Source organism: Beta vulgaris, chromosome 1 (assembly GCF_026745355.1).
Source record: "Beta vulgaris subsp. vulgaris cultivar EL10 chromosome 1, EL10.2, whole genome shotgun sequence".
NCBI lineage: Eukaryota > Viridiplantae > Streptophyta > Magnoliopsida > Caryophyllales > Amaranthaceae > Beta > Beta vulgaris.
The window spans coordinates 51,306,063-51,318,564 of NC_079202.1; the positions used below are offsets into that span (position 1 = coordinate 51,306,063).

At 36.3% G+C, this 12,502-nt stretch overlaps 3 protein-coding genes across 4 annotated transcripts; all 3 read right to left on the minus strand.

The window, feature by feature from the left end:
* Positions 1 to 798: 798 nt before the first annotated feature.
* LOC104905495 (GDSL esterase/lipase At5g03980) lies at positions 799 to 2,211 on the minus strand. The gene has a single exon (XM_010694063.4). It carries the CDS (start codon positions 2,167 to 2,169, stop codon positions 949 to 951), a length of 1,221 nt encoding a protein of 406 aa, XP_010692365.3. The 5' UTR covers positions 2,170 to 2,211; the 3' UTR covers positions 799 to 948.
* Positions 2,212 to 3,217: 1,006 nt separating this feature from the next.
* LOC104905585 (GDSL esterase/lipase At5g03980) lies at positions 3,218 to 6,243 on the minus strand. Its single transcript, XM_010694174.4, has one exon. It carries the CDS (start codon positions 4,656 to 4,658, stop codon positions 3,522 to 3,524), a length of 1,137 nt encoding a protein of 378 aa, XP_010692476.2. The 5' UTR covers positions 4,659 to 6,243; the 3' UTR covers positions 3,218 to 3,521.
* A 148-nt stretch (positions 6,244 to 6,391) lies between these two features.
* LOC104905494 (peroxisome biogenesis protein 16) lies at positions 6,392 to 11,802 on the minus strand. Of its 2 annotated transcripts, none has more exons than XM_048641271.2 (9): positions 11,668 to 11,802; positions 11,314 to 11,561; positions 8,229 to 8,286; positions 7,866 to 8,085; positions 7,476 to 7,771; positions 7,112 to 7,383; positions 6,918 to 6,985; positions 6,766 to 6,827; positions 6,392 to 6,645 (listed from the first exon to the last, which is right to left on the minus strand). In XM_048641271.2, the coding sequence occupies exons 2-9, from the start codon at positions 11,380 to 11,382 to the stop codon at positions 6,584 to 6,586; spliced, it is 1,107 nt and encodes a 368-aa protein (XP_048497228.1). In that variant the 5' UTR covers positions 11,383 to 11,561; positions 11,668 to 11,802; the 3' UTR covers positions 6,392 to 6,583. The 2 variants fall into 2 exon arrangements, with proteins under 2 accessions (XP_048497228.1, XP_048497232.1); XM_048641275.2 differs by having other exon boundaries at positions 11,643 to 11,749.
* Positions 11,803 to 12,502: the final 700 nt, after the last annotated feature.

Sequence of the window (12,502 nt, forward strand, 5' to 3'; positions counted from 1 at the left end):
TGATTTGAAGTAGAATCAGGATGTGTGTAAGATTTTAGATTGATCTTTCTAACTACTGCAAACCAGAAAGGCCTGGGAATGGTTGAAACAACTACAAGTTGGCAAGAATACGCCACACCTACAAAAGATGGTGGCAGGGGATGATGGAACGCCTTAGGACCTGTTCTCCCCATCTTATTTTTAGTTCAGTTCAGTTCCTAAATGATAATCATTACTATTAATTAGTTATAATTTAATTCAACTCAGTTCAGTTCAGTTGTTTTATACCGAAGAGAACTTGCCCTTAATCTTAGAAGGAATTTACCTAATATGCTTTATATCAAAACATCTTGATCTTATGTTAAATGTGGCAGCAAGATTCATGAAGACAATAGTCTTTAGCAGGGAACGGTGTCATTTACTGTTACTCCTGCATGCACTGTGCATAACATAGCGATTTGCTTAGAAAGCTATAGACACTGCAGACTTGATTCAGGGTACATTGCCCTGTTAGAATTGGAATTGATGAAACTGAATAACATATAAAGACAGTTTTGCATTACTCAAGACTCGCATACTCATGTCGGAGTGTTAAGAATCTGACGTAGGTACTTGAAGTTAAATTAAAGTCTGATTAACATATATACAATTTCACAGAAGGCCATAAACCATATTTTCATAACAAAAGTGTGCATGTGATATGTTACTGATCTTATGCCTTATTTTCTTCCTTTTGGAATATGACGCAATAGCAGTTGAATACTTAAATATCTTTTCTCCATACGTAATTGATAAGAAACAGTAGTTCATACTTCACAATAACTTTAGGAAACAGAATTTGGTACTCACATTATGTAAATGAACATGAACTGTATTTTGTTGTGACAACTGAAAGAACATAACTTAACATTACATAATAATAGAAAAAAAGACTTCCTAAAAAACAAGTTTCTATTATCTAATAATTCATCAGACAACTTGTAAGATTTGTGGAACAATTTGTTGAAACAAGCCTTGAGCCATGCGCATGTAAGCCCTTTGAGTCAAATGGATACCATCCCAACTAACGAGTCGACTTGGGTCTGCACAGACTGGAACTCCCTTATTTCCACACATCTTCATCAAATCAAAATTATATGCATTGTTACCAGATCCACAACATGCTTTATGTACTTCATCTTTTTTAAACCCGAATGCATCCGCATTATAAAGAATCCGCCTCAAACCTGAATAGAAGTCTCCATAGATCACAGCAACATTCTTGTCAAAATACTCTGCTTGAAGCTCCCTGATGGCTTGTTTCAGCTCATCATTGTGAAACTTGGCGAACGCGTTCAATCCCTTCAAGCACTTCAAATCATCATATTGATTTGGGTCCTTTGTTCCGAATGTAGCTAGATAAATGGGTAAACAACCAATAGGAAAGTTTCCAGGTACAACAACTCGAGTTGCACCAAGACTAACAACTTGTTCCACAGCTGCTTTAATGGCACCAACCACTTGAGGCACCATATCTTTCACCTCTTTTAGAGTCTTCCTTTGAAGTAAGGCGTAGTTATAATCGTTACCTCCTGTCTCAATAAAAAACACCGATTTATGGAGTTTGTTTTTGCATCCAGAACCACAAGTTGATTCAAGATGAGACTTAAACCAGTTAAGCTGAACAGATAACGAAGAACTAGTAACAGGTGAAAGAATGTTTTTAGATGCTAGAGTAGCAGTGTCTAGAGCGGTAGAGCCAGCCACGGCGAAGTTAAGACCGTGGGTAGAGTTGGCTTGTTTATTAAGATAAGGTTTAAGGAGTGGAAGATGGAAGTATTTAGCGAAATAATCGATGATAAGAAGACCGTCAGAGCAACGACCAGTAGGATGATGGATGCTAACACCATAAGGAAAGTTGGCAAAAGTGTGTGCTCCTACAGGATTTTCGAGCACAAGGTTTCCGGTGTCGCTTAGGGAGTCGCCGAACTGGTAGACTTGATCAAAGGACAGTTTTTCGGAATCAGGAATGTTATTATGAACTGCAGCAGCAGTAGCGGTAGCAGTAGCAGGAAGCAGAAGAAAAGAGGACAGGAAGAGAATGAGGGGTAGGAAGTTGTATGAAGTAGCCATGTTATTGTTTGTGATGGGGCGTAGGAATTCGTAAGAGTAATTAATTAAACTGCTTGGTTTAATTGATTTTGATAACATAAATGATCGATTTATAGGGAAGTTAAGGGCCTATTTATACGATTTAAGAGGTCAATCGCATTGAACTGAACTAAAATGAATTAAATTGTAACTAATAGAAATGATGATTGAAGTTGAACTGAACTAAACTGATTGTAACAACAATGAATTAAACTGAACTGAAAATAAGATGTGAGAACAGACGTTTAGTTAATTCTACTATAATTAGGATTAGGAATACTATGCAGTTGGTTAATGTAGTAATTCTGAAACACTTAGGATATAAAATGAGCAAATAATAGCAAGTTACTTGGTGGATGGGTAATTAATTCTATGCCCTAGCAAGAAACAAGTGACCAATGTATCCGAGACTAATTAGAAAGCTCCCTCCTAATCCGAAACTAATTAGAAAACTCTTAGGCTTTTTTTTTTCTAGTTTTAGATTTTTGTTCTTTTTTTTTATGGATTGAAGAAAATGCTAGGAAAAATTTGGGGACAAAGACGTAGTACTTCATTTATTTTCACTAATGCAATTATTCATATAATGAAAAATTTGCAAAATTGGTATTCTAATCATAAACTATTTCTTTTATTTTTGAAGAAAACCAAATACTATTTTTTTAAAAATTTACAATCCTATTTTGTCAAAACTACCTCTTTTGTTCGCTATCACCTCGCGCCTAGAAAATATACGCCGACATATTGTACAAATTTAAAAGAGAAAACTCCATGATAAAAATTTATCACGTACTTCTTCATTCGTATTTTGTTTAGTATCAACGTTTTATCCAACAACCTCCTCAATAATTATTAGTCTAAAATTAATGGTCATGTTAGTACTCCCCGTGTTTTCTTAACGGAACATTTTGATTTCTGACGTTGTATGCATATATACTTTGACAATTTTGTATTTTATACACATATTGAAAAAAATAGTCTTGTTACTTATCGGATCTTGTTAATTTTGTGTCAATGCATATATTCAAACAATCAACTTTCTATAATTTTTATTTAAGTACATATAAAGATAAATTTGTTGAGAAAATGAAAACTCAGAACATGGTGCAGCAAGAATCTTCTTTGCAATGGGCTCATATGTTAGTGAAGAAGCAGTAGTTAAGACTTCATTAATTACAACTCTAGGAAACAAAATTTAGTACTCTAGTTGAATGAATTCCTTGGACAAATGAACATAACTAAACATTACTTTATATAGGAAAAGAAACTAGCTCCTACAGAATTTGATACTCAGAATATGTAAATTAACATGAACTGTATTTTCTTGTGACAACTGACAGAATATAACTAAACATTACATATTAATAGAAAAAAAACTTCCTAAAAGACATAACTTTCTATTTTCTAATAACTCATCAAACAACTTGTAAGATTTGTGGAATGATTTGCTGAAACAAGCGTTGAGCCATGCGCATGTATGCCCTTTGAGTCAAATGGATTCCATCCCAGCTGACGAGTCGAGATGGGTTTGGACAAACTGGAACTCCTTTGTTTCCACACATCTTCATCAAATCAAAATTGTACGCATTCTTACCAGATCCACAGCATGCTTTGTGTATCTCATCTTTCTTGAACCCGAAAGCATCTGCATTATAAAGAATTCGCCTTAAACCTGAATAATAGTCTGCATAAACCACTGCAACATTCTTGCCAGCATACTCTGCTCGAATCTCCCTAAGAGCTTGTTTCAGGACATCATTATGAAACTTGGCAAATTCGTTCAATCCCTTCAAACACTTCAAATCATCGTATTGATTCGTGTCCTTTGTTTCGAATGAAGCAAGATAGATGGGTAAACAACCAATAGGAAAGTTACCAGGTACAACAACTCGAGTTGCACCAAGACTGATAACTTTTCTGACAGCTTCTTTAATAGTTTCAACCACTTGAGGCACCATATCTTTCACCTCTTCAATAGTCTTCCTTTGAAGTAACGCATAATTGTAATCATTACCTCCTGTCTCTATGAAGAACACTGATCTTCGGAGTTTGTTTTCACATTCTGAAGGACTACCACAGGTTGATTCAAGATGAGACTTAAACCAGTTAAGCTGAACAGATAAAGAAGAATTGGTAACAGGTGAAAGTACGTTTAGAGATGCTAGAGTAGCGGTGTCTAGAGCAGTGGAGCCAGCCACAGCGAAGTTAAGACCATGTGTGAAGTTGGCCTGTTTATCAAGAAAGGGACTAAGGAGTGGGAGATGGAAGTATTTAGCGAAATAATCGATGATAAGAAGGCCGTCAGAGCAACGACCAGTAGGATGATGGATTGTAACACCATAAGGAAAGTTGGCAAAATTGTGTGCTCCTAGTGGATTTTCAAGAACAAGGTTGCCGGTATCGCTTAAGGAGTCACCAAACTGATAGATTTGATCAAAGGACAGTTTTTCAGAATCTGGAATATTGATATTAACTGAAGCAGGAACAACAACAGGAAGAAGATAAAGGCATAGATGAAGAAGAAGAACGAGGATGTTGCATCTCTTAGCCATGATGATGATGGATGGGATGTATAATGTATATGAGTAGGAGGGCTTAAACAGAGAGAATGTAGACTGTAGAGGGCAGGCCTCTGTATATTTATAGGCTGGTTTGTTAATTGCTACGATTAGGATTCGAACTCTAGATCACCTGGTTAATCCGACTACAATTTGGAATAGGAATATAGTTAAAGTTGCTTAATGTTGTTATAATTATAGGACAAATAGGAATAAGAGAGTATAAATTAGTTGACGTGAGGGAAACTCTAAGCTTTAGCAAAAAGTACGTGGCAATGACAAGTACACTCCTAATAACAATGCACTTCTTGATAAAGTTTCAAGCTTATATTGTTGGGACAACAATCAAAATTAAAGAAGGTTAATAAAGGGTATATTTATATTTGAAATTGTTTCAAAATAATAGTCTAACAGACCACTTTGTAAATTGTAATGTAGTTGGAATTTATATTTTAATTAGTATAATCTTTTCTATAAAGTTTAAAAACATTTCTTGAATTTTTTATTTAGCAACATGTGAAAAATGTGTATGGGGAAACTGCAAAAAAAAAAAAAAAAAAAAAAAAAAAAAACACGTGGAATAACTAACATAGGACCAAGGGAATAAGAGTATTTCAAAAGGTGGTCAATATATAGTAAAAAAATTTTTTTTAAGAACTCTTTCACATTACAAACATGTAATAGTAGGTGAAATTTTTTCAAGAATGACGTCAAAGAGAGTATTAATTCCTTGGATGCATTGAACTTGAAATTAATTTTATGGATACTGTCCAGATAAGACAGCACGTGAGAATATTTTTAATATACTGTTGGCAAAGCAACCGAGTGCGCGAGGTGCACAACGCCAACGTGAGTAGCGGTTAAATTTAAGTCGCTATTGACGGTAGCGGTTTATACCGTAAATTGCCAAGAAGAGAAAAGGAGAGTGCCGCGAAAGCCGAGTGCGCGGGCACACAACGCCTACATGGCGCGTTTTTTCCCCTTTTCTCTTGCATTGGTTATGTTCTATAATGAACCACTAATCTAAGTAGCGATTTATATGCGTCTCTTATAGCTTGTCTTAGGGACACAATATCACCGCTATCTGAAACAGCGGTCAACTTCAGTGAAACATTATTGGTATTATCCACTACTTAGAGTAGCGATTTTATTAAAAAATCAAAATTCTAGCGTACTGTACTATGTATCGGTATCCATAGAATTAATTTCAAGTTCAATGCATAAGTGGAATCAACACTCCCTTTGACATTATTCATGGAAATAATTCACTAATAGATGCAACAACATTTTTTTTGACGACAAGGACAAACAGTCATAAACTTAAAGATTTAAGTTACCAAATCTGGCTGCGGTGGCTAGCTCATGAGCTGGAGCGACCTCTTGCCGGCTTACCTTACTAATAATGCAATAACTAAACCTACTACATAGACGTAGCATTTTAATATCATGGACTAGAACGGAGATTTCGAATGGTTGTTGTTGACTGTCGATTGCGTGAACTAGTTCTTTACAGTCTGATCGAATTTGGACAAATCTAATCTCTCTATTGAATGCTTCACGAAGTCCTTGATACAGCGAATGAGCTTCTGTTTGTAGAGGCGTTGAGGCCATGAGTTTGGCGTTGCCTTCGAAGATTTTGATATTGTTTATGGAGGTTGACCAGCCTATTGAAATTTTATTGGTTGTAATTACACGACTCTATATTGGCCAATTACATAGTTCAAAGATGATAAACACAAGCACTCGTTATTGCTAAATCATACCAGTATACGCACTTGAACATTTGTCATGTCACTTTAAATCACAAAACAACATAGAGGGGGAGGAACTTTCGTACATAGCAAATGAAAAAAATGATACAAGCCTACTAGAATCAAGAAGTAAAAGGAAAAAAAAGGCAGCAGCCTTCATCTACAGCACTATGACCCTGACATATAAGTATACCGTGTCTGTGCTCCCAAAATAAGCTCCACTAGTTTTTCTGCGGCAAGTTGAAAACCATAACACATAGTCAGAGATCGTTCACAACACGAATCAACAATCGAGTGATGAACAAAATATTTCTAAAGGATGAAACAGAAAGGGAAAACTAATATTGTACCTGTCAGTAATCCAATAACAGGAACAGGCTCTAACGCCTTTTGCGTACTTTCAAGCCTTTGCCTATGAACAAAAACAAGAACAAAGAACTTAGATCTTATATACAGTAGAAAAAAGATCAAGAACATTATAGGATTGACAGATAATCAAAACCTGGTATAAGTGCAAAAGAATGGATCTCTCATAATATACAATGCCCACAACACTTTCCGCCTTTTTAACTGCAATTGAACACACAAGTAATATTCAAAACCATGATAATAAACTTTATGCTCAGGAACCTTTCAGTTTATAGGTAAATACACCTCACTTCTTAAATATGTTAATATAAAGCATTAAATTATGACCTCATCCTTTTCAGCTACAGAAAGATGAATCTCCTTCTGTGCGCTTGTCCCTCCCTTTGATTTTGTTGCTTGTGAGGTAGCGCTCAGACCAACCAGGTCTACTCCTAGTGAAATGAACCATGGTATCCACGAACGTGGCCCATATTTTCTGATAAAAAATACATAAATGAGTGGCCTTAAGATAAAAAGTGTTTCTCCCATCAGAAACAAGCCCCCACGAAGACCCTTCTCAGACAATATTGAAGAAATTGTTGGCCTTTGTATTGCCGAAACTGTAAAATCATAAAAATTAAAAATTAGTCAATATCCCAGGGATGAAATGGTAATGACCCAATATTAAAATTCCAGACTTGCAATTAATTACTTGGATTATCTGTGAATGTCTGAGGTTGTTGGGTCCTTTTTAGCCACCTTGGATCATAAACCATCCTAGCATTTTCACCAAACCTATTCAATGCAGCAAGAGCAATCCCTTCACGATTCCAAGGATTTTGTACATAATGATTGTTGGGGTATCCCGGCCTCTGAACTCCACCAGGTTTCACAACATCTCCAAGATTATCATGGGGAGAAGAGGGATCATTGATGTTTGGCGTTTCACCACCATGTAAGAGCATCTTGTAACCATTATCTCGAAACAATGCTAACCTCAGAAAAGCCCTGAAAATAGTTGCACACAAAATATTTACCATGTATTGCAAAATCAATAGGGATATGCAAGTACAGAAGAGGAAGAGCGGCATATATGGCTTACTTAGAGGCTTCTGTAATCAAGATAAAGTTCCACTTTTGGTCATCGCCATACAATTGTTGTGCCACAACTTCAACCAATGTCTCTACTTCCTTCATAGCAGATATACACAATGGAAAAGGAAACGACGATGACAATGAGGGCACTCGCCATTGAGTCGGATTTGGTGTTGTCTCGATTATATATTCATTAATTGCTGTAATTATGCCCAGTATCGATGTGACTGCACGAAGTTCAGTAAATATAATCATCAGAGTGCAACTTGGTACATTCTAGCAAATGGAAGCGAGGAGACATAAAGCGCACCAAAAGCAATTGGTAAAAGCTAGTGAGAAGAACTTAAAAGTTACCAAAATTTCACAAAACCTGCTTCTGGACCAATTTCTGAAGCTGAAAAGCGTTCAGGAAGGAGCCATGTCAATCCCTATCCAAGAATGGAGAAAGATGTCAAACAACAGAAAATCAACCTCAATATCGAATATCAATTGTACTTGATTACTGATTAGATCTGCTGACATCTATACATTTTAAAGCCAAATGAGAATAGCATCAAAATGCAGGAAGAAACTCGACCCTGTTTCAGCCAGTGAACATCAGTACTCCAAAAAACTTTATTATAAAAACAAAAAGGTATCTTCGTATAGTGCATGCACAATGACTGCAAGGGTAATATTATTAGCTACAATCACACCCCAGCAATCCCAAGATGCTCATTGTCAAAGCTTAATAGTTGGAGTCACACGAAAGAGTCAGAGATCCTATAAGATAACAAGAGTAGGGCTGAACACCAATGGTTTCATTCCTTTTTGTTTCTAGGATTTCAATTGTTGATATATCATCAAAGCTCAAAATAACAACTTCCGGAACAAGATATTAGATGAGGAATTATCCAACACAGAAGAAAGACAACAAGAGTAGGGCTGAATGCAAATAATTTCATTTCTTTAGAGTTTTTAGGAGTTCAATTGTTGATTTCATGCCTTTGTTAAAGCTCGACATTTGAAGCCACAAAGATTCGGAAATCCTATAAGGCTATAGCATATGCAACACACAACTGTCAGCTGCCTACATATTGCACTCACTGAAAGCTTTGGGAAATGGGAGCAGAAGCAGAACGTAAGAGAGACAATATTTTGCAGATATATAACTTTTCCACCTGTCCTTACAGGAACTATAGAGTAAAGAAAGAGTTCGCACAATATCTAGGGAACTTTACCCAATCATATTATATACAACATTCATGCAAAAGAGAGAAAGGGAAAAAAACAGAAATAAAAACTTCTACAGCAATATTGGATGTTGAATGATCCAACACAGAGGTAAGACAACAAGAGTAGGAGTGAACGCCGATGATTTTATTCCTTTGTGTTTCTAGGAGTTCATTTGTTAAAAAGAAATAAGAAAAGAATTGGTGAGACAAAAGGAAAACGAAGAATTTCATTCTCAGATTGACTACACAAATTCAAAGCGTGGATTATGCACTAGGGTGCACACCCAAAAGGAACATATCATTTATATAAAAGAACACGAACTTTTTTCAACAACTTTTCTACTTTAAAAAATAACACAAGACTTAAAATTAAAGAGCGTGTAAATTTATATTTATAAAAGAACAAAGGTTATAATGAAAAGAACATATAGTAAATGAACATCTAAACTTAAGGAAAGAACATATACCTTTTAAATTTAAATTTGAAAAAGGAATCTTTAGTTGCAAAATTCAAGGAAACAAATAACAATAATTTTTAAAAATTATAGACTCTAAAAATGATAAAACGACGTAATTTAGAAAAGGGTGCACCATGCTCTACATGCACTTGGGTGCATGTACTTATTTACGACACAAATTTTGTTCTGGATTGTTAAACATCGCCCCCACAATTACTTAAAATCGCCCCGAAACTATTTTATTGGACTGTTTTACCCTTCTCCTTTTTACACCACCACCACCACCACCACCACCTCCCATTACCCGCCATCACCTACGTCCTCCTGCCACCCGCCACCGCCACCCACATCATCGCAAGGTAAATCTCAAAAAAAAAATTGAACCATGTGGCGAACGTCTCGCCTGGACGTTCGCCCCATGGCCCGAACGTCGGGCGATCGCCCCAGCCCGAACGTCCAGGCCCGACGTTCGGGCCATGGGGCGAACGTCCAGGCGAGACGTTCGCCACATGGTTCAAAAAAATTTCGAGATTTACCTGGCGATTGTGGTGAGAGAAACAACTCCTTCTTCTCTTCGTGCCTTCATGAGGAAAACACAACTCTTCCTTCTTATATATATCGCTATTCAACCTTGACATGGAAAATTCTCTCAATTTGTATGTTATTTGATTACATCAAGTGAGTATTGAAGTTTGCCGAGAAACCCAAAACTCCAATTTCTCTCTCTTGTCCCATGTGTTCTGCTGGAAGCAGCACCTTGCCGCCTTGCCTCGCCGTCAAAGGCCGGCGAAGGAGAGAGAAGGCCGACGAACTGGATCTGAAATTTGAGGTGAGAGAAAGGCTGCTGGTGGGGGGGTGGCAGGAGGTGAGAGGTGGTGGTTCTGGATCTGAAATTTGAGGTGAAAAGGTTATAAATGTAAATTTAATTGTTTTTGTGGCGATTTTAAGTAATTGTGGGGCGACGATTAGAAGTTCAGTTTTGGTGCTTTTAATGTCATAGGAGTGCAACATTTATCATTCCTCTCCAACCAATGTACCATGTTTGCCACTTTGTTGTGTTTCTATGATTGGGTGCCACTCATCAAACCCAGCAATAGTTTCGACATGTAGAATTTCAATATGAATTAATTTGTTTTTATAAGGTTCAATACTGCACAAGAAGTCAATATGCATCACCAATTAGCATCACCTCTCTTATCCAAAAAATCAGATCACTAATCCTACTTCCAGTACAACCACACACCCAAATATCCACTGAACTTGGCAATCCAATAGCAATGACAAAATAATTAGTCCAATAATACTTATATAGAGAAGACCCATATTGGAGTATGTCAGCATAATGCACACACACAATACTTCTAACCGTTTAGGGCGAAAATTAATTCAAAATACCCCAATGATTTAGTACATTACAATTACAAGATATGCCAATAAACATTCATATAGCAAATAACAAAATCCACAAATTTACAAGTAGGTGAATTGGCACACTAGTTTTGGTCAAGTCATCCAGAAAACCTGTCAAATTTTCTGAAAAATTCACAATCTAAGAATATTAACTATTAAGTACTCCATACCACAAAGTCATATCATTAAATCAATGCATAAAACTACAGCAAGATCACACAAAAAAATTCCTTGCTTTCTGCTTAACTATGCTAAAATTGCAGAACCCATCATCCCAAAAGTCCCAATTTGATTAAGTATCACTAATTTAGCACAAATACTAAAGTAATCAAACAGTAAAAACAACATAAAACAGAAAAAGAAAGGAACTTACATTAGCAAGAGACTCTAAGGAGTGAACATAGTCCTTGTTTTGCCGAATCCAGTTCTTGTAAGCCTCCATCTATTACCAAAACTCACATTCAAATGACCCACACAAACTTCGAAAATTTTGAAGATGAAACCCTAACTCGGACTCACTGAGTCAACCACATCCGTTTTCTAATTCCTACTGTGCAGATTTATCGGATACCCAGAAAGTTCAAATCTTGAAGTAATATTAGTGATCTGTAAATCTCACCGCTGCCAGAAAAAAAAAAAAAAAAAAATTGTGAATATCAGAGTAGCTGCAAATTTGGGAAATTTTGCGGCAATGATGCTTACGGAGTTATGGGTGTAGAAGGCTAACCGGACAAGAGGAGATAGAGACAAGCAGCTTGGTCCATTGGATATTTCAGTTTTGCGACATTAAATTTTAACCTATAGTATGGTGCACATTTCAACCAAAAAGAAGCGTAGATGGTGCACACGGCTGTAGGATGAGCATTTTGCATATAAATTGATGAATACATAAATGAAAAATAATTAACAATAAAATGAACCGTTGTCAAATTAAAATAACTTCTTTAATTTTTAAGAATGAAATATGATAATAATGTTGGAGTAATTTTTTTTAAGAATAGTCTAATACAAAGTTATGTTCAATCAACGAAGACAAATATGACCTCAACAATACAAACTATGAAATGTGTGCAGCCAACTGCACGACTTTAAGTAGGTGCAAACCACAACATGAACTATGAGATTGGGTGTAGTTCGCTATCCACATCCTGAACTATGAGTTTCGTTGCAATACATGACATAGATAAAATAATGCAATCTATTAGTTTAGTTTACATTCGATGATATGTCTTTTCGATGAACTATTTGGGATTGAGTTGTTACGGTATCTTTGCAAGGTATGAGACTTGAATCACACATCGGTTATGTGGGGAGCTGTGTGGAATTTATATAAGATTATGGGCTCTCCTCCCTTTTAGGCTAGCTTTTGGGGAGGCTCTCCTGTGATCCTGTATCATGAGTGTAAGAAATGACACAAATTAAAGGACGTAATGCATTATTTTATTTCATCTCTAGTGTTATTTATGTCCTGCACACAAACTCATAGCTCATGCTATCAGCTGCACCTAGTTGAGGTCGTGTTGTTGGTACACCTAAGCCAGCCATAATTGGTGTTGTTGAGG

Excerpts from the sequence above, each read along its gene's own strand:
- LOC104905495 (XM_010694063.4), bottom strand. The coding sequence starts at position 2,169 with ATGTTATCAAAATCAATTAAACCAAGCAGTTTAATTAATTACTCTTAC.
- LOC104905585 (XM_010694174.4), bottom strand. The coding sequence starts at position 4,658 with ATGGCTAAGAGATGCAACATCCTCGTTCTTCTTCTTCATCTATGCCTT.
- LOC104905494 (XM_048641271.2), bottom strand. The coding sequence starts at position 11,382 with ATGGAGGCTTACAAGAACTGGATTCGGCAAAACAAGGACTATGTTCAC. Across the intron at positions 6,828-6,917 it reads TTCTTTTGCACTTATACCAG|GCAAAGGCTTGAAAGTACGC; the intron begins GTTTTGATTATC and ends TTTTGTTCATAG. Across the intron at positions 6,646-6,765 it reads TGTTATTGGATTACTGACAG|AAAAACTAGTGGAGCTTATT; the intron begins GTACAATATTAG and ends AACTTGCCGCAG.